The 20,346-nt window shown below is 39.4% G+C and overlaps 1 protein-coding gene across 4 annotated transcripts in view; it reads left to right on the forward strand.

Moving 5' to 3' along the window:
* Nucleotides 1-20,346, forward strand: part of LOC126778791 (copper-transporting ATPase 1) — a 66,660-nt gene that overhangs the window by 43,779 nt on the left and 2,535 nt on the right. For 3 of the 4 annotated variants that reach the window (XM_050502456.1, XM_050502455.1, XM_050502459.1), the window contains 23 exons: nucleotides 5-84; nucleotides 536-641; nucleotides 861-1,021; nucleotides 1,415-1,515; nucleotides 2,390-2,518; nucleotides 2,826-3,006; nucleotides 4,234-4,331; nucleotides 4,953-5,088; nucleotides 5,842-5,982; nucleotides 6,316-6,424; nucleotides 6,652-6,811; nucleotides 6,956-7,055; nucleotides 7,820-8,020; nucleotides 8,495-8,651; nucleotides 9,185-9,338; nucleotides 10,576-10,699; nucleotides 11,172-11,307; nucleotides 11,943-12,085; nucleotides 12,770-12,862; nucleotides 12,980-13,090; nucleotides 13,467-13,616; nucleotides 14,288-14,358; nucleotides 15,027-15,167. In XM_050502456.1, coding sequence (XP_050358413.1) covers nucleotides 5-84; nucleotides 536-641; nucleotides 861-1,021; nucleotides 1,415-1,515; nucleotides 2,390-2,518; nucleotides 2,826-3,006; nucleotides 4,234-4,331; nucleotides 4,953-5,088; nucleotides 5,842-5,982; nucleotides 6,316-6,424; nucleotides 6,652-6,811; nucleotides 6,956-7,055; nucleotides 7,820-8,020; nucleotides 8,495-8,651; nucleotides 9,185-9,338; nucleotides 10,576-10,699; nucleotides 11,172-11,307; nucleotides 11,943-12,085; nucleotides 12,770-12,862; nucleotides 12,980-13,090; nucleotides 13,467-13,616; nucleotides 14,288-14,358; nucleotides 15,027-15,167 — 2,983 coding nt within the window. Of the gene's footprint in view, nucleotides 1-4; nucleotides 85-535; nucleotides 642-860; nucleotides 1,022-1,414; nucleotides 1,516-2,389; nucleotides 2,519-2,825; nucleotides 3,007-4,233; nucleotides 4,332-4,952; nucleotides 5,089-5,841; nucleotides 5,983-6,315; nucleotides 6,425-6,651; nucleotides 6,812-6,955; nucleotides 7,056-7,819; nucleotides 8,021-8,494; nucleotides 8,652-9,184; nucleotides 9,339-10,575; nucleotides 10,700-11,171; nucleotides 11,308-11,942; nucleotides 12,086-12,769; nucleotides 12,863-12,979; nucleotides 13,091-13,466; nucleotides 13,617-14,287; nucleotides 14,359-15,026; nucleotides 15,168-17,814; nucleotides 17,854-20,346 lie in introns of all 4 variants that reach the window. The other variant, XM_050502457.1, reaches the window with a different exon arrangement.

Genomic DNA, 20,346 nt, shown 5'->3' on the forward strand with positions numbered 1-20,346 from the left:
GCAGAATCATCACAGATTAAAAACGAAGAAGGATCGGGAGATCGTGTCACTGCATCGCCCCCCAAAAGTAGGACACAACAGAATGTAAGTACAGTTTTACTGGTGGTAGAGCTTTGTGCAAGCTCGTCTGGGTAGGTAAAAATAGCAGTACTTGATATTGTTGAGTTTTGGTTTGAAGGTTGAGTGAGCCAGTGTAACTACAAACAAAAATAACATCTTAGTTTCCAAAGTTGGTGGCGCATTGGCGTTATTAGCGGTGGTTAAAATTTCAAACAACGCCAAGGTCTATAGGCGTTGGTGACCACTAACCGTCAAGTAGCTCATCCTATCTATAAAAAAAAACCTACCTATTCTATAAAAAAACATTCATAATAATTTATGGGACTTTATAATATAGGCGGAAAAGAATGAGTGTCAGGTATTGAAAAGTAGCCAATTTCCTTTGGGTTTCAATCTTACTTCATACCATTAATATAAATTAGCTTCATTTATATAATTTTATATATTGATGACGTAATAAATAAATAACTTTTAGGGAATATCAGTCCAAGGGGAGATATCGCGCTGCACGCTCGAGGTGCGCGGGATGACGTGCGCGTCGTGCGTCGCCGCCATAGAGAAGCACTGCGCCAAGTTGAACGGTAAGCGGCTGTCACTGTGGCGGTTTGATTAGAGTTGGTGACATATTTCCTTCCGAGATCCCGCGTGAATCAATATTATGTCTGAGAGATTGAAAACGAAATGAATCATTCCAAGACCTGCAGTTTTTTGGTATTATATATGCTATTGGTGCAACTGCTGTGCCAATTGCGATCACCATAAAAATATTGCTTCTTTAAAGTCCGTTTTTCTTATTACAGGTGTCCATTCGATCGTTATAGCACTTTTAGCGGCCAAAGCGGAGGTTCGCTATGAACCAGCTAAGATATCGGCCCTAGCGATAACAGATTCGATAACCGAGCTGGGCTTTCCGTCTGAACTTATCAGCGATAGCGGAGCGCCGAGGGATTTAAATTTATCTGTAAGTAAGCTTGTTAGTGTCCCACTGCTGGGCTAAGATCCCTCCTCGAAGGAGAACGTTTGGAGCTTACTCCAAAATGCTGGTTGACTGCCTACTATAAATGTAAAAAAAACTAGCGTTTTGCCCGCGGTTTTACCCTCGTCGTTTCCGGTCCCGTGAGAATACGGGGAAAAAATGCCGATTAGCCGTTAGTAGATGTTACTCGCTAATAATGTATCTTTTCATTTGCGAAGGAATTTTTAAAATCGGTTTAGTTGTTTAGGCGTGGAAGCGTAACAAACAAACTCTCATTCGCATTTATAATATCAATTAGGATATTAATATTGAGATTGGTCAAAATGTAATCGTGTGGTTTTTAATTTCAATTTTATTATAAATAAACGATATTTTCAGATAAAAGGTATGACGTGCGCCTCGTGCGTCAACAAAATAGAGAAATCTGTACTTAAAATGAACGGCGTTGTTTCCTGTTCAGTGGCCCTCACCACATGCAAGTGAGTATATCTATATATGTATTATTATATTATATATGACTGACGCGTTGGTCTAGTAGCTACATATAAGGCCGCTGACCCGGGTCCTGGCTTCAATTCCCTGGTCGGGCCAATAAAAAGTTATTGGGATTTTCTGTCAGAAAATTCTCAGTAGCAGCCCGTGGTCTGGAAACTGAAAGTGTTTACACTCCCGTGCCTCGGAAAGTATTGAAAGCAGTTGGTCCTGCGATTGAACTCTTTCCGGTCGTGTCGGATTGCCGTCCCATCGGATTATGAGAGTTAGGGAATAGAGAGTGCACCTGTGTTTGCGCACACACTTGTGTACTATAATATCTCCTTCGCAGTTGGTTAATCTCTCTTGAGATTGGCCTCCGTGGCCGAAATCGGTCTGAAGGACCTTATTATATTATATATATTGGTAGTTCAAGTTATACTGGTTTTCGCAATGTCTTCTCGAACGATTTCGGTAACATTGACCATTCTCATAGATTAGCCAATAGTGTATGCACTCTTCAAGGTACGGGAGTATAATCATTGTTATTTCGCCTGGGAGTAAATGGTCATAACTGCCATATATATGGAAGCGAATATATACATCTACACACCACTCACTGACTGACTTAACACGGGATGTTGGCGATATACCACTGACTGACTCATCACGAGTTCTCGGAAACTATAGCTCCGATTGACTTGAAAATTAGCAAATATTCGCGAGGTAGACAATAAGAATGATTTTTGAAATTTTCAACTTCAAGGGGGCGAATTGGAAGGGGTGTCTTTGTATAAATTTTACCCGTACGAAGTCGGGACGCGCAGCTAGTCATACGATATAGGTATTCTCTTTATGTTTATTTACGTTTTGTCATTACAGAGCGAAAATTAAATATGATCCAGAATTAATAGGGGCTCGTAAAATATGCGACGCCGTGAACGACCTCGGGTTCGACGCGACCGTTCTCAGCTCGCAGAACCGCAGCAGCACCGACTACTTGGAGCACAAGTGAGTTCTATCGTTTATTTATATGTTCATTCATTCATTAATTCATTCAGCATTCATTCGTTCATTCATTCATTCAGCATTCTCAAAATTCGTTTATCATGCAATTATGCTGGCCCGTTGGTGCAGTCGACATTGAACCTACCTTCCGTTGCGAGTTTGCGGATTCGATTCCCGCCACGAATCTGGGTTTTTATGTATATAAGTATGTGTTTATTTAAAAACGAAGAATTATTTATTCGACGAATCGTTTTCGGTGAATTGTAATTCTATGAATGTTCTGTAAAGCCTCGTGTTTCCAATACGACAGAGAGGAGATAAGGAAGTGGCGCGGCGCGTTCCTCATCTCGCTGATCTTCGGCGCGCCGTGCATGGCGCTGATGGCCTACTTCATGTGGGCCATGGACCACTCCGCCGCAGACATGTGCTGCGTGCTGCCCGGACTCAGCCTCGAGAACCTGCTCATGGGACTGCTGGCCACGCCCGTGCAGGTGAGGATATCAACGTTTATTTTTTCATATATGATATAATAATAATTTTATAATATAATACATACTTATATTTAAACGCTCGAAGCGTCATTTTGACACTGACAAAGATTGAAAGCCTGTGGCGGAACGCTTGTTTTCCGTTTCCGTCACAAGATACGACGCTAAGCAACTAGCAAGTAATTGAAACGTAAATATATACCTCTCTATAAAAGATACGAACCAGGCTTTCATTTCATCTTCCAACTTAAAATTACTTAAAATATCGGTAACTCTGACACGATCTTTGTCTTAGACGTCAGAACTCATCAAGTGGTAAGTAATGATGATTGGGTCTTCCTGACCGATTTTGGGCCACTGTGGCCCCATCCCCAAGGGAGATTAGGCAAATGCGCGGGACATATTATAGTTTATTAGTGTGTGCGCAACTCAAAGGCGGACTCTCTATTCCTTAACTCTCATAATCTGCATTTTTGTGCGCACCGAGACTCGGGATTGTAAACTTCCAGACTTCAGACAACTTTCTTGACAGCCAACTCAATTATTTTAATGACGCGAGCTGGCGTTTTATCCCTGTTATCTACAAGCCAGTGATAGTAAAATAGATAAAGAGAGTCGTAACAGCCTGAGATGACCCACTGCTGGACTAAGGCCTCCTCTCCCTTTTTGAGGAGGAGGTTTGGAGCTTATTCCACCACGCTGCTTCAGTGCGGATTGAAGGAATACACATGTGGCAGAATTTCAGTGAAATTAGACACATGCAGGTTTCCTCACGATGTTTTCCTTCACCGTAAAGCTCGAGATGAATTATAATCACAAATTAAGCACATGAATATTCAGTGGAGCTTGCCCGGGTTTGATCCCACGATCATCGATTAAGATTCACGCGTTCTTACCACTGAGCCATCTCGGCTTTTTAAAGAGAGTGCAACTGTGTTATTGCGCACACTTGTGCATTATAATATTATATGTCTCGCACACATTCATCTTTATCGGGTTTATTATTATTCTTATTTATAATAGCTTTGTATTGTTTTATTCATACCACCACCTACCTCATGTCCTTTCAGTAATAACTTACACCGTTGGTTGCCTGGAAGAGATCGCTATGTAGCGATAAGGTCGCCATAATTGTACATTTATTTAGGCAGTATACATGTTTTGTATTTTCTCTTTTTGGTGTGGTGTACAATAAAGTGTAAAGTAAAGTAAAGTAACTTTGTTTTCCAGTTTATCGGCGGGTGGCATTTCTACAAACAAGCGTACAAAGCTCTGAAACATGGCACCTCTAATATGGACGTACTTATATCTATGACTACGACAATAAGGTGAGATATATGTCCCACTGCTGGGTGAAGAACAGCATGTTGATTCAAGGGGTTGGATATTCGCCACCACCACACCACCAACCAACACATCAGGTTTCGTCATGATGCTTTTTCATTCGCACTGCGGAACTGTGGAATGCTTTGCCTGAGCGTATTTCCTGATAGATACAACGTTGGTGTCTTTAAATCCAGAGTGAACAGGTTTCTTTTAGGCAAGCGAGCTACATCCTAGACCGTGTCGATGCTTAAGATCAGGCAAGTCAATGGTCAAATAATTGCTTATTATGTGTAAAAAAAAAAATGATGCTTTCGCTTAACGAAGAACATAAGATTAATTATAAAATTTTATTTATCATATTAACCAGGTGGTAGGGCTTTGTGTAAGCCCGTCGGGGTAGGTACCACCCAATCATCACATACCTACCGTCAAAGAGCAATACTTAATATCATTGCGTTCCGGTTTTTATTTTAGTAGTATTGTCGATGTAAGATGGTTAATATTTCTTACAGTGCCAATGTCTATGGTCGGTGGTGACCACTTACCATTAGCTACCTCATTTGCCGGTCTGCCTTAGAGCTATGAATATACTAAAAATATATATGAATTGTATTTTTTTCTAGTTATGCCTATTCGCTAGCCGTCGTGATAGCAGCGATGGCCTTGCAGAAAGACACGAGCCCCCTCACTTTCTTCGACACGCCGCCCATGTTGCTGGTCTTCGTGTCCTTGGGGAGATGGTTGGAACACATAGCTAAGGTACAACATTTTTTTTTTAATTTAAATAACATAGAATACTAGCTACATTAAACGTTTATAACGTAATAGATAATTTTATAACTCTTTTGGTTTATTTGTCAGCCGGTATGAATTTTTTTTTGACATACTCAACAATCATCGTTATATTTCACCCAATTTACAAAAACTGATAATGAATTATACACCTAAACCTTCCTCATGAATTACTCCATCCAATGGTGAAAACCGTATGAAAATCCGTTCAGTGGTTTTTGGGTTTATCGCGGTCGCACAGACAGACGCGTGGCACTTTGTTTTATAATGTGTAGTGGTAATTAATAATATATATATCCACTTGTGAGGTTTCGAATCTCTTATTACTTGACGATTCAACCTAAATCAATATATCTTTTAATCTGGTTCATTAATGTTTTGTAGAAGAAAAAGTATACGCGCGCCCTCAGTTGATCGTTGAACAGTTGTGCGGCTGCAGCGATGCGTGGGTTTGTTAGAAATGTATGTGTATTTACAATGCAGTGCTGCAGCTGCTGCAGGCTTGAAAAGTGACCGAGCCAATACAAATAACATCACGTTTTGGTTTCGTCAGATGGCCTTTTTGCCAATCCTATTATTACTACTATACTATTTAACCTATAATTAAAAAAAAAGAAAAATGTATATGCTGAGGTTCCATTCCATTCAGCTGAAATCTGTGGATACACTCCCAATATTCAATTTCTTATTATTAACAAATACATTACCATTCTTATCCAGGGTAAAACATCCGAAGCACTGTCGAAGCTGTTGTCCTTGAAACCGACGGAGGCTGTCCTCGTGACCGTGGATCAGGAAGGTCGGGAGGTCAGCGAGAAGAACATACCCGTCGACTTAGTTGAGCAAGGAGACGTTCTTAAGGTTAGTGAGGGATTCGTGGTGTGTCGTGTATGTACGTTATGCGTACTTGTGTGTGTAAGGGAGGGGGGCGTAGCTTTTAGGTAAGCTTTGTACCCCCTGACAACGGAAATGCAATATTTTTATCATCAGTTGATTAATTAAGACTTGAAAGCGTAACAAACAAATATACAAATTCCTTTTCGCATTTATAATATTAGGTTATATATTAAAATATTGTGTATAAAGTGCTCAGATGAGATTTTATTATATATATATATATTTTAATTTCGCTGGTTATTCATTAAATAAGGTATATATAATAATCATAAAATATAATATCGAAATTATACCCAGGTAGTACCCGGAGCGAAGATACCCGTTGACGGTAAAGTTATATCTGGGCAGAGCACGTGTGACGAGTCTTTAATAACCGGGGAGTCGATGCCGGTCACGAAGTCTAAAGGTAGGTTTTATTCTAATTAAAATATTTAATTAAAGTAAAATATTTTTTTTTCGTATTTATGTCAATTGTGTGACTTAAAATAATTATAATATTTATCGTAAAAGGCGTGAGATTAAGTATAATACAGCTTATAAATAGCGAAAAATAAGGATAACAAAAACATTTTAGTTTTTTTTTTTAATATCTGATTAATTAGCTTAATAAGCACGTGAGAGGTTTTGTCGCAGGCTCGCTGGTGATCGGCGGCAGCATGAACCAGCACGGCGCGCTGCTGCTGCGCGCCACGCACACGGGCGACGCCAGCACGTTGGCGCAGATCGTGCGCCTCGTGGAGGACGCGCAGGCCAGCAAGGCGCCCGTGCAGCGCCTCGCCGACACCATCGCCGGGTACCGCCACCCTCAAATGTTCAATTGATCATTCGTTCAAAAAATTTACACTTTCCAAAGAAAAATGTCCAACGAAGTCTCTCGAAGTCTGTCATACGGGTGTACCGGCGGATATTTGTTAATATTTAAATGTATCGGTTTCAGGTATTTCGTTCCGATGGTGGTGTTCCTCTCGATACTGACCCTGGTCTGCTGGATCATCAGCGGAGCTATCAACATCGACAGGATTAAAGATATAACGCCGGTGAGTAGACGAAGTCGAGGTGATTTTTTTATTTTTGAGATATAGATATTGGTAGAATACGACATGGACATTGGTGCCATAAGAAATATTGACTATTCCTTACATCGTCAATACGTTACCCACTTGAGAACCCTCAACCTCACCCTTCCAACCGGAACACAAGTATACTGTGTAACGCTACACGCGTTAGTATAATAATAATAATAATATCCTGGGACATTTTTCACACACAGCCATCTGATCCCAAATTAAGCTTGTACAAAGCTTGTGCTATGGAAACCAGACAACTGATATACTACATATACTACTTTTCTTTTGTAAATACATACTTATATAGATAATTACACCCATACTCAGGACAAACAGACATGTTCATGCACACAAACGTCTGTCCTGGGTGGGAATCGAACCCACAACCTTCGGCGTGAAAGGCAAGTGTTCTACCAACCACGCCAACCGGCTCGTCAAAATATAGTATATATGATGAGTTACCCCTCCCACTTCGTAGAATATTTGATATTGTTACTTGTGTTTATGAAATTAGTATTGTCAATCGAATCGACTTTGAAAGAGGGGAGGCGGGTTATGAAAATCGCGGGGAAACTTACACGTATCTATTTTCACTGAAATTCTGTCACATATATCCACCAACCCGTATTGGAGCAGCTTAATCATCTCCTCAAAAGCAGAGGAGGCGCTAGATGCTATGTGCACTTGGACATTCACAGGCGGTTAGTTTTAAAAGATGCACTTACCTCCTACAGGAGATGTACCGGGATTCAGGGTTCACGGAGTGGGAGCTGATCGTGCAGACGGCGTTCCACTTTTCGCTGTCAGTGCTGGCCATCGCGTGTCCGTGCGCGCTGGGCCTGGCCACGCCCACCGCTATCATGGTGGCCACCGGCGTGGGCGCCAGGCTCGGCCTGCTCATCAAGGGAGCGGAGCCCTTGGAGAACGCGCACAAGGTCAGTCGGACACGCTAATAGTATAGTCCGGAGAGACATTTGTTTCCCTTATATTTATATTAATTTATATACCAATGTACATAAGCACCCTTATTCAGCGCTCAGACTTGAAAGTGCTTTGTTATGTTTATTTGCGATCGGTTCAATGGCATACCACGGTCATTAACAATTTTCAATTTATTGAGGTTTTTTTCAATTTATTGAGTTTCATGGGCCATCTGATGGTAAGTGGTCACCACCGCCTACAGACTTTGGTATTGTAAGAAACTTTAACCATCTCGTACACCACCAACGCGTCGCCAACCCTGGGATGTAAGATATAATGTCCCTTGTTACACTGGTTTTTTACTTGAACACAAAAATATTTAGTATTGCTGTTTGACGTTCGTATATATGGTGTGTGGGTCATACCTACCCGTGGACATTCACAAACCCCTACCAGCAAATAATATTTATTTATTCTCAATAAAACAGATTAAAACAGTTATCTTCGACAAGACTGGTACGATCACACGAGGCAGTACAACCGTCGCAAGAGTTTCACTACTAACGGGCGAGCCGTCGATGTTACCGGAAGTACTGGCTTGCATACTCTCCGCCGAATTAAACTCGGAACATCCCGTTGCTTCCGGTAAGAGATTATTTGTGTATATTTTATTTATTAACGAGAATTGATTTTTTTTAAATAGTTTTTCTGTATTTATACGAGTTGTTATATTTAATAATAATAATATCGTGGGACATTATTCACACACCATCCATCTGATCCCAAATTAAGCAGAGCTTGTGCTATGGAAACCAGACAACTGATATGCTACATATACTATTTTTTTTTTTGTAAATACATACTTATATAGATAATTACACCCATACTCAGGACAAACAGATATGTTCATGCACACAAATGTCTGTACTGGGTGGGAATCGAACTCACAACCTTCGGCGTGAAAGGCAAGTATCTACCAACCACGCCAACTGGCCCGTCAAAAAAATTAATTATAAGTGCTCATGTAAATGATTTTGTTATAATGGGATTTAAATTTCTCAAAAACTCAATTATATTTCAATATTAATCCTTCGAGCCGGATTAAATAATTTGAAAAAACATGAAATATAAATATTGTCTAAAGTGTATGTAATATAAAAATATATATCTAATTACAGCGATAGTTCAATGGTGTTCTGGAGTTGTGGGTGATGCACGGGCCACTTGCAGCGGGTTTGCAGCCGCGCCTGGTTGCGGGTTGCGCGCTAAGATTACTCTAAGGAATGATTTTCAACAATCGCCTCAATTAAAAGCAGCTTTAGCAAACGCGAGGTGAATTTTACTATGTAAACTAGCTTATGTTTCATAGCCTTTTCTAATCGAAAAAGTAATTAGACATAAACAAATTCCATGCGATTTGCTAATAACTCTGCTGTATGCACTACAAATAGTTCTTGATTCATCATCATCATCATATCAGCCGAAAGACGTTTACTGCTGGACAAAGGCCTCCCCCAAGGATTTCCACGTTGGCCGATCTTGCGCTGCCCGCATCTAACGGCTTCCCGCGACTCGTTCTAAGTCGGTGACGGTGACGAATATCACCACCCCATCTCATCCCGTGGGGGGCGTAGAAGTCGACCCGCGGGAATATACACCAGAGAACGAGCAGCAGCGTCTCTCTGAGTACTATGACTAACTTACTGCGATCGCCAACCCGTCTGCCAAGCGTGGCGATTATGGCATCATGATTCGCTCATGATTCGCGCAACTAAACCACGGCCCCTAGTCCCCGGCAGCCCTGTTCTTGATTAATATGATTCATTAATAACACGATTTATTCATAATACAACACTATTCCACTTAATTACTTATATTCATTATAATTTTACTTATAAAGTTCCAATAATAATGAATACCATAGATCATTCAAGATTTCGACCAATGGTATCGTTTCAATTCAAGATCAAAGTTGTTTATTGGTCTTTACTCCTCCTGTGGTTGGAATAGTCTTTTTTTTTATAGAATAGGAAGGCAGACGAGCATATGGGCCACCTGATAGTAAGTTGTCACCAATGCCCATAGACATTGGCATTGTAAGAAATGTTAACCATCGTTTACATCACCAATGCGCCATCAACCTTGGGAACTAAGATGTTATGTCCCTTGTGCCTGTAATTACACTGGCTCACTCACCCTTCAAACCGGAACACAGCAATACCAAATACTGCTGTTTTGCGGTACAATATATGATAAGTGGGTGGTACCTACCCAGACGAGCTTGCACAAAGCTCTACCACCAGTAAATCTATGTATTGTTTTGTATTGCTTACAAATGAAAAAGCTTAGCCAGTAAGGCCAGTATCAATAATTCGTGCTAAAGTTTTCCCGTTATATGTTTATTTATTTACTGTAGTAAATGTAACCTACATTAATGACAAATATGTTTACAAATAATATAAAATTTTAGAAATATATGATTATAATTTTTGCATTGAGCTAGTAATTAAAACGGTGTCTTAAATTTTGATTCAATAATCGAGCGAAATTTCGTCTTAATCACGGTCAGGGAAGGTTCAACGATCGAGCTGCACGGAGTCCCGGTGGAGGTGGTGGGCGGGCAGGGCGACGCGGCGCTCCGCTCGGCGCAGGCCGCCGCCCGCCTGCACGCACTCATCCCCGCCACTGGAGACGTGAGTCCGCACCTCGCCTACTAGGCTGACGTTGAACCAACTCGATTGAGCAGTTGCTTTATCGGTGGTAGGAATTATTTTTTGACTACCCTGGATTGAAACGACCAACAACAAAAACAATAGTTCATATTGATGTGTTCTGGTTTAAATAATAAGTGAAAAGAGAAGTAAATATTGTTGTTTAGCAGCGGAATTAGTGATGGATTGGTAGTATCTGCCCAGGCAGGCTTGCACCAAGTCCTCCCACCGAGTAAGTTGCTCATTGCCCAAGCTTATTACAATTTGGAAAACTTTAAAACTATATATATTCATTGCAAAAATATATATAATAATGGTTTCATATTAGTTCTATGCATGTGATGTTTATCTTCGACAATAAAACAGTAGTTGGTGATGAGTATCATATGTTTGAAGATTTGAAAATGATCAGAAATAAATTTTAATCTAATAAATATTTTTAATCTGTCCGCAGGTGGTCGAGCAAATAGTATTAATAGGTAATCGTGAATGGATGGCGCGGAACGGGGTCTCCGTGCCGCGAAGAGTTCAGGAGACGCTGCAGAGGGACGAGGAACTCGGACGAACCGCTGTATTGGCGGCTATCAATGGTATTATATATATAATATATGTTATATGATGATATGGCATGATGTAAGACCGCAGACCCGGAGGTACTGGGTTCAATTCACACATAAAAAGTTATTGGCTTTTTCTGTCAGAAAATTCTCAGTAGCAGCCCGGAGTCTGGAAGTTGGAAGTGTGTACACTCCCGTGTCTCGGAAAACACGTAAAGCCGTTGGTCCTGCGCCTGAACTCTTTCCGGTCGTGTCGGATTGCCGTCTCATCGGATTTTGAGAGTGAGGAAAGAGAGAGTGCACTTGTGCACTATAATATCTCCTTCGCAGTTGGCTAATCTCTCTTGAGATTGGCCGCCGTGGCCGAAATCTGCCTGTAGGTCATTATATGTTATTTACACATAGTACATACATAGTACATCTTCACTACAGTTTGTTAGCCCTTACCAATTGCTGCTACTTGTGTTTCACCATCTTCAGACAGACAGAGTCATTAAACGTCAGACGTAAAAGTAATTCGAGTATGTTTGTCTGTTACGTTTTCACGGGTAGACAAATTTGAACCCCAAGACAAGATGGGCTACTTTTTCTATATCTAACACCTTAAGTGAGGCGTGGAGGAAGCACAGCTGCGGATATGACTTTAATGATAAATATTAAATTTTCAGACCAACTAGTGTGTACGATTGGCGTAGCGGACGAGGTGAAGCCGGAAGCCCACCTCGCAGTCTACTGCCTCAAGAAGATGGGGCTGGAGGTGTGTCTTCTCACAGGAGACAATAGAAAGACGGCTGTAGCGATAGCGAGACAGGTACTTTTTTACTTATATAGAATAGGAAGGTGGACGAACTTATGGGCCACCTGATGGTAAGTGGTCACCAACGTTCATAGACATTGGCATTGTAAGACATGTTAACCATCACTTACATCACTAATGCGCCACCAACCTTGGGAACTAAGATGTTATGTCTCTTGTGCCTGTAATTACACTGGCTCACTCGCCCTTCAAACCGGAACACAACAATACCAAGTACTGCTGTTTTGCGGTATAATATCTGATGAGTGGGTGGTACCTAACCAGACGAGCTTGCATATGGCTCTACAACCAGTAAATATCAATGTGTGCCTGTCTCCCCTATTTTCTATCAAATTAAATATTTGCTATTTCCATAATGATTAGTTATGTGTTTACAGTTTACATTATCACTTGCTAACTCACCTGTCAAACCGGCTAAAAGCCGTAAATAAATTACTGGTAAGTGATATATAAGCAGACAAAAGGTCAAAGACAATTCTCAAAAGACAAAAATACAATACAAAATTTTGCTTAGTGTTAAAGAACTACATCTTGAGGTGTCCCGTATGTGCATTTTAGTCCAGCAGTGGGACATTTTAGGCTATTAATTACTGTTGTTACTTTATATCCAAAGGTTATCTGGAAGGTTCTATTTCTGTTTTCTTTGAGTAGTTTTTTCTAAAACAATACATTTTACAGGTCGGTATAAACAAAGTGTACGCGGAGGTGCTGCCCTCCCACAAGGTGGCCAAGATACAGAAGCTTCAAGAGGAAGGGCAGAAAGTTGCCATGGTAAGATCGTGTTGTGCCAATAGAAATTAAAAACATATATTATAATAAAAAAATAAATAAATATGATATGGTTTATCTAGGTCAATATACAGCTTACTGTATAAATAATGTCCACAGGTGGGCGACGGCGTGAACGATTCCCCGGCGCTGGCGCAGGCGGATGTGGGCGTGGCCATCGCCAGCGGCACCGACGTCGCCGTCGAGGCCGCCGACCTCGTGCTTATGCGGGTACTGCCACCACACCCTAAACTACCTCACAGCCAAAGTAAAATAGTACCTAACTCTAACCTAAAGACTTAGGTACAAATATATTTTATCTTGATCCCCCCTCTCTGATACAGGCGAAGTTGCGGTTGCATCTAGTAAATAATGAATTAGGAAAAGGCACTAATTCCACCACGATGCTACAGTACAATACGATAATTAGATATCTTCTGTCTATCTTTATTCATCTTAATTTATTTGTCGACTCGTACCGGCGTGGATGGTGTCAGGTAGCCTGTCCACCTCCTCAATCCACTTCTGTTCAGTGTAATAAAATTCTGAACTAATCCTAAACTGGTATTTATAATGTTAAGGTACTGATGACGTGTATGCATTCCAGAATGATCTCCTGGACGTGGTGGCGTGCCTCGAGCTGTCGAGGACTACGGTGAGGCGGATTCGGCTGAACTTCCTCTTCGCTTCCGTCTACAATCTGCTCGGTATACCGCTCGCGAGCGGGGCCTTCGCCGCTTACGGCCTGCAGTTACAGGTTATTTTAGATTATAAAGTTAAATTATGCGATGTTAACCCGTTTGGGTAGGTTCCACCCACTCATCACATATTCTGAAAACAAACAGTAATATTATTGTTGTGTACCGGTTTGAAGGGAGTGAGTCAGTGTAACTAGAGGCAAAAGGGACGTAACATCTTAGTTCCCAAGGTGGTGGCGCATTGACGATTTGGAGCTTATTTTACCACTCTACTCCAGTGCGTGTTGGTGGAATACACATGTGGCAGAATTTCAGTGAAATTAGACACATACAAATTTCACACGACACATACAAATTGGTATAACACAGTAACAGCCTGTTAATGTCCCACTGCTGGGCTAAGGCCTCCTCTCCCTTTTGAGGAGAAGGTTTGGAGCTTATTCCACCACGCTGGTCCAATGCGGCTTGGTAGAATACACATTTGGCATAATTTTAATGAAATTAGACACATGCAGGTTTCCTCAGGATGTTTTCTTCACCGTAAAGCACGAAATGAATTATAATCACAAATTAAGCACATGAAAATTCAGTGGTGCTTGCCCGTGCTTGCCCGTGCTTGAACCCATGATCATCGGTTAAGATTCACGCGTTCTTATCACTGGGCCATCTCGGCTTGCGTACGTGTGTTATTTGTAATAAAATAAGTTCATCGAAACTTTATGATTTTCAGCCGTGGATGGCGTCAGCAGCCATGGCGATGAGTTCCGTATCAGTTGTTTGCTCAAGCTTATTACTTAAAACGTAAGTGTTAAAAATCCTTGACGGTCGTCTTCGATCCATACTAATACTATAAATGCGAAAGTGAACTGGTTTGTTTGTTTTTTACGCACTCAAGTCTTAATTACTCAACTGATTTTCATGGAATTTTGCATAAATGTTGTCAAGGTTAAAGATAAGGACAAAGCATACCTCCTGCTCCCTCTAATAATGCCTCAGGTGGAGTCTAGTACATAATAAACCTAGTGGCTTATATGCTAGCTATATATATCCGCTAGAATAGCGCCCTCTGGCTAGGTGGATATTCGTAAAGTGACTGGCAGCGGATGGAAATTGAGAGCTGAGGATCGAGTTCAGTGGCGTGCCATTGGAGAGGCCTATGTCCAGCAGTGGACGACGAAAGGCTGATGATGATGAAAGCGGGCGTTTGAGGCGACCTTAGATACTTTTGTACTTCTCTACACTGAAAACGTGTATACAGAATTTCATAATGAACGGTTAAGTAATTAAGACGTGGAAGAAATGAACAAATAACAAAGTCACTTTCGCTTTAATAAGGATCAATGACTTAAAAACAAACATCGCTTACTTTTTTTAATTCAATTGCATTTCAACGGATTTAGCGCCTTGTAAACCAATATTTTTGATATAAATAAAAATTATGTTGATAAATACTGATTTCTCTATTCCAGTTTCAAAAAACCGACAGCTGAACAGCTGAGGACGCCTGAATATCTCCAATCAATACATATAGAGGAATTGGACTCGGTGTCCGTTCATCGAGGCTTGGACGAGAAGGTGGACCCCATTGATAGGACGTCGCCATTAGCCAAGTACGTACATAAAAATCTGGTCCGTTTACATGTATATATATTACAATAATTAATAGGTATATAACCGATGTATATATTTTAATTATTTATTTAATATATAGTTCGCGTAATGTAACTTTGCCGCTGTGAAGTTTGTGCTGTGTCGTATAATTCGCTCGCGTTGAGAATGGGATACGACCTTTTTGAATTGAGACGCGTCGTCCGCTGCCAGCCGTGACGTCGGCAAACTTGCGTCGTATTGTTACTTGTTTACAAACTTAGATAATGCTTGTGATTTGTTAGTGCAATACTTTAGACATTTAGGATTGTACGAATGTATCAGCCGAGATGGCCTAGTGGTTAGAACGCGTGAATCTTAACCGATGATCGTGGGTTCAAACCCGTGCAAGCACCACTGAAAGTTCATGTGCTTAATATGTGTTTATAATTCATCTCGTGAAGGAAAGCATCGTAAGGTAACCTGCATGTGTCTAGTTTCATTGAAATTATGCCACATGTGTATTCTACCAACCCGCGTTGGAGCAGCGAGGTGGAATAAGCTCCAAACCTTCTCAAAAGGGAGAGGAGGCCTTACTCCAGCAGTGGGACATTAACAGGCTGTTATTGTTACTGAATGTATCAGTGGCTAGTATTCGCCTGCGGCTTCGCCCGCGTGTTGGTCGGGAAGCGGCGGGTATTCGGTAAATAAGCAGCTTATTTTCGTCCTTGGGGTTCAAGCTTGCTTTACACCAAATTTTATCAAAATCGGTTCAGTATTTTAGCCTTGAAAGCATAACAGACAGACAGAGTAATTTTCGCATTTATGATATTAATAATATTAATCGGAATAGATTTAATTCGATTTTAGACTTTAAGCATAAAAACAAATATATATACGCAAGCATGTTTGCTTAAAGCATAAGCATCTGGATTTGTCGTAGTCGAAAAATTTTCAGAACTTCTCTGCTAACGCCACTTCATTCGAGAACTGTATTTTTTATTTATTTTGACAAAGTTCCGTCCCATTCTGATAGCGCGCCGATTTAAGACCAGAGCTCACGCGTGGCGGGTAATCATGCTATTTCATTTGCTCATTCTAGTTCGAAGCTTGCTTGCTCGCTCTCTCGATACAGTGTATAGTTGGTGTCAGAAATGATACGTGTGTCATTATTTTTAACAATCACAAGGGACATCAATATCACAACAATATCTTAGTTCTCGAGATCGGTGGTGCATTGGTGATGTAAGTAATATCTTATAGCGCCAATATATATGGGCGATGGTGACCATCAGGTGGCCCATTTGCGAACACGCCTACCGATTTTATAAATGAAAAAGAATAATTTATACGAAAGCAAAGTTCGAAATCACTTCAATAATATATAATGAAGCTTAACCTAGCTACCTGGTTTCAGAGCGGCAAACTTACATGACACGAACTTATTTTATATATATATATATATAAGGAATAATAAACAAACTTCTAATTAATACATATTTTTAAACTAACGTTACTTGTAGACGTTGTTTAGCGACTGTTTTGTTAAACACTGATTTATCTCTTTCTATCATCATTGATTTAACATTCGAAAGAAGAAGACAGCATTGTTTAACAAACCCGCTAAATAAGTACAATAATTAACATAAGTGCTATTCAGTAAGAACTCACTTAACTCACCAGTGAAATGTTGACAACCGACTTATGGTGTTATACTATTTTGACGCGTGTGTACTTGAAATGTTATGATTATAACGGTCAATATCGCGTATCACTTACCGACATTACACAAACGATTTCAGCGGTGAGTTACGAGTTGGCTCTTACAGAATAGCCATACTGATTAGCTTTTTAAAAGCACTTTTATGTCTAAGCACTAGAATAGCGTTTCTCAAACCTTTTATCCTGAATACGTCTTTGTGTTATAAATAGGTAAAATACAAATCTTTATAACATAATATAATTATTAAAATCTCAGTGAACGGCCACGAAACTCGATCATTAAAAAGTACGTATAAAACAATGAGGAGATGCTGTTGCGAACAAATTAATCCGAGATGGCCCAGTGGTTAGAACGCGTGAATCTTAATCGATGATCGTTGGTTCAAATTTGAACAAGCATCACTGAATTTTCATGTGCTTAATTTGTGTTTAATTTCATTGAAATTCTGCCAGATATGTGGCAAACTAACCCGCATTGGAGCAGCGTGGTGGAATAAGCTTCAAACCTTCTCCTCAAAAGGGAGAGGAGGCCTTAGCCCACCAGTGGGACATTATCAGGCTGTTATTGTTAATGTCATGTGACGGGCCGGTTGACGTAGTTGGTAGATACCGGCCTTTCACGCCCAAGGTTGTGGGTTCGATTCCCACCCAGGACAGACATTTTAGTGCATGAACATGTCTGTTTGTCCTGAGTCTGGATGTAATTATCTATATAAGTATGTATTTGCAAAAGAAAAATAGTATATGTGGTATATCAGTTGTCTGGTTTCCACACTACAAGCTCTGCTTAGTTTGGGATCAGATGGCCGTGTCTGAATAATGTCCCAGGATATTAGTGTTGCGACCCCATATGTGACTTTCGTGGTCCGATGCTGGTCGCCACCTCTATGAGAAACGTTGTTCTATATAGTTTCATTTCTCACGCAAATTTATAACTCTGTCTGACAGAAAGAGAGACTCGCTGAAATCCGCACTGTTAAAACTATGGTAATAATAATAATGATTAAATTATTTTCTTTGTGTGCGTCATATGACGGTGATGGTTTTATGTGAGTTATTTTTATATACCTCTATATATATATTTGCTATTTAATACGCATGCGCAATTAACAATTAATGACGGGTTAGAATAATTTCTAAGATTGCATTTTTTTATAGAATATTTAGGTGGACGAGCAAATGGGCCACTTGGTAGTAAGTGGTCATCACCGACCATAGACATTGGTCACATCATCAACCTTGGCAACTAAGATATTATTTCCTTTATGCCTGTAATTTCACTAGTTCCCTTCAAATGGAAATACAACAATACCAAGTACTGCCGTTTTACCCAGACGAGCTTGCACAGAGCTCTACCACCAAAAATAAATTTATTTATGTATTTAATTTACTATTGCTTAATGACGATTCAAAAAGTAATTCAAAAGCATACTTGAATAAAGTATATTTTGATTTCATTCAACTTGATTTATAGTTAAGTTATAGTTACAAAAAATGTTATAAGAGTGTAATAACAAAGAGGCATTTTATACTTTAAGAATGGACACGTGTGTTACAAGCAACTAACTTCAGAGAGGCAAAGTTATGTTTGTCATGTATCATTAATGGTAAAGGGTATTTGTGATTTGAAATTTCGAGCATGTTATATTTTGTTGTGTGTTTATATGTGTGTGAATTTGGATTGGGTTTATGTGCATTTAATATTTAGCAATAATACTGATAATTCAAACTTTATTTCCGAATCTTTCGTTTTTTTTTTTAATTATTTATATTTTAATTTGAAAATGATAAATTTTTTTTTCAATAATATTACTTATGTCAAATTTATTATACATATGTTTTATTTTTAAAAATAGATCTATGGCGATATAAAACCCGTATAAAATATGTAATTAATACACCTTCAATCCAATTGAGAAAGTAAGAATACTTTCTTTTGAAAAACGTCTTCGCAGAAGTTTTGTGATTTATCCTTATAAGTAAAATTTGTTATATATCCATTTATACCTTAATCGAGAAACATAAGAAAAAAAAATCCTTTAGTAAATTGTAACTGTATCAAATATATTCCACTGTCCTAATAATAATATTTCCTTATATATATATATACATATATATATGACAATATTGCATTGCATGCAATGCACAATTTTAAATTATGCCAAAATTAATTAAAATTTTATTATTATATGTAATTTATTGAATATAAGCTGAGTTAAAGTAAATAATTGAAAATTGCGTCGCTTATTACTCTTTCTCGCTCACCCCATTGCTATCTATACTCACACGCCACCACACTGGAGGCTTTTTATTCTTACAAAAGTAATGTTCTTTTTAATAATCTAATATCCTATCACTCCCACACAATAATACGCCTCACACATAACGGCGAAAGCAAAAAAAAATTAAAATATCACTCTGTATTTATAAACAGTAGCAAAAGCAAAACAATAATTATCCCCTTCATACTCATAAGCTCGACTGCGCGTGAGAGAGACAGATAGACTTTCATGATACGCATGCGATGCGTGTATGCATGCACTACAGAAACGCAACGTGTTAAATGTGCCAGATTAAGTTAACGGACCTATAATAATAATATTGTCCTCAAGACCGATTTCGGCCACGGCGGCCAGTCTTAAGAGAGATTAGCCAACTGCGCAGGAGATATTATAGTGCACAAGTGTGTGCGCAAGCACAGGTGCACTCTCTATTCCCTAACTCTCATAATCCGATGGGACGGAAATCCGACACGACCGGAAAGAGTTCAGGCGCAGGACCAACGGCTTTACGTGCTTTCCGAGGCACGGTAGTGAACACACTTCCAACTTCCAGACTCCGGGCTACTACTGAGATTTCTTCTGACAGAAAAACCCAATAACTTTTTATTGGTCCGACCTGGGAATTGAACCCAGGACCTCCGGGTCTGCGGCTTTACATCAAGCCACAAGACGAACGTGGCAAACTGACCTATATACAATACATAGTTCGAATCAACACTGAAATAATGACATTTAATCTTTAGAGAAATCGAAGAGAATTGCAGGCCCAAAATAGTGTTTATTTTTTTGCTAACCGTTCATTTTAGAATCTTGTCTAATGGCTCGTCTTATACTATATGCACTGGTCCCGGGTTTCGTTTCGTGATGTTATATAACATATAACATCTCTCAATGAAAGTGCTATCTAACGCGAAGTTTTTATTTTCAAATCTTACTAGAAGACTCTTAGGTTAGCACGCTCAAATACATTCTTCAAATTAATTATATATTTAGTATATATAGTGTATATATATTATCTGTCACAATATACATATATCAATATAATAGAACATTTAAAAAAATTACTTTAATTTATTGATTATATTTAATAGTGTTGCCATTATAAATATTTAAACAATTAATTTCATGAATATTAAGAATGTAACGAAGCCATAAATGAACGATTCATATAATACAAAAATAAAATGAAAGAAGGACA

This window comes from Nymphalis io, chromosome 27 (genome assembly GCF_905147045.1).
Source record: "Nymphalis io chromosome 27, ilAglIoxx1.1, whole genome shotgun sequence".
NCBI lineage: Eukaryota > Metazoa > Arthropoda > Insecta > Lepidoptera > Nymphalidae > Nymphalis > Nymphalis io.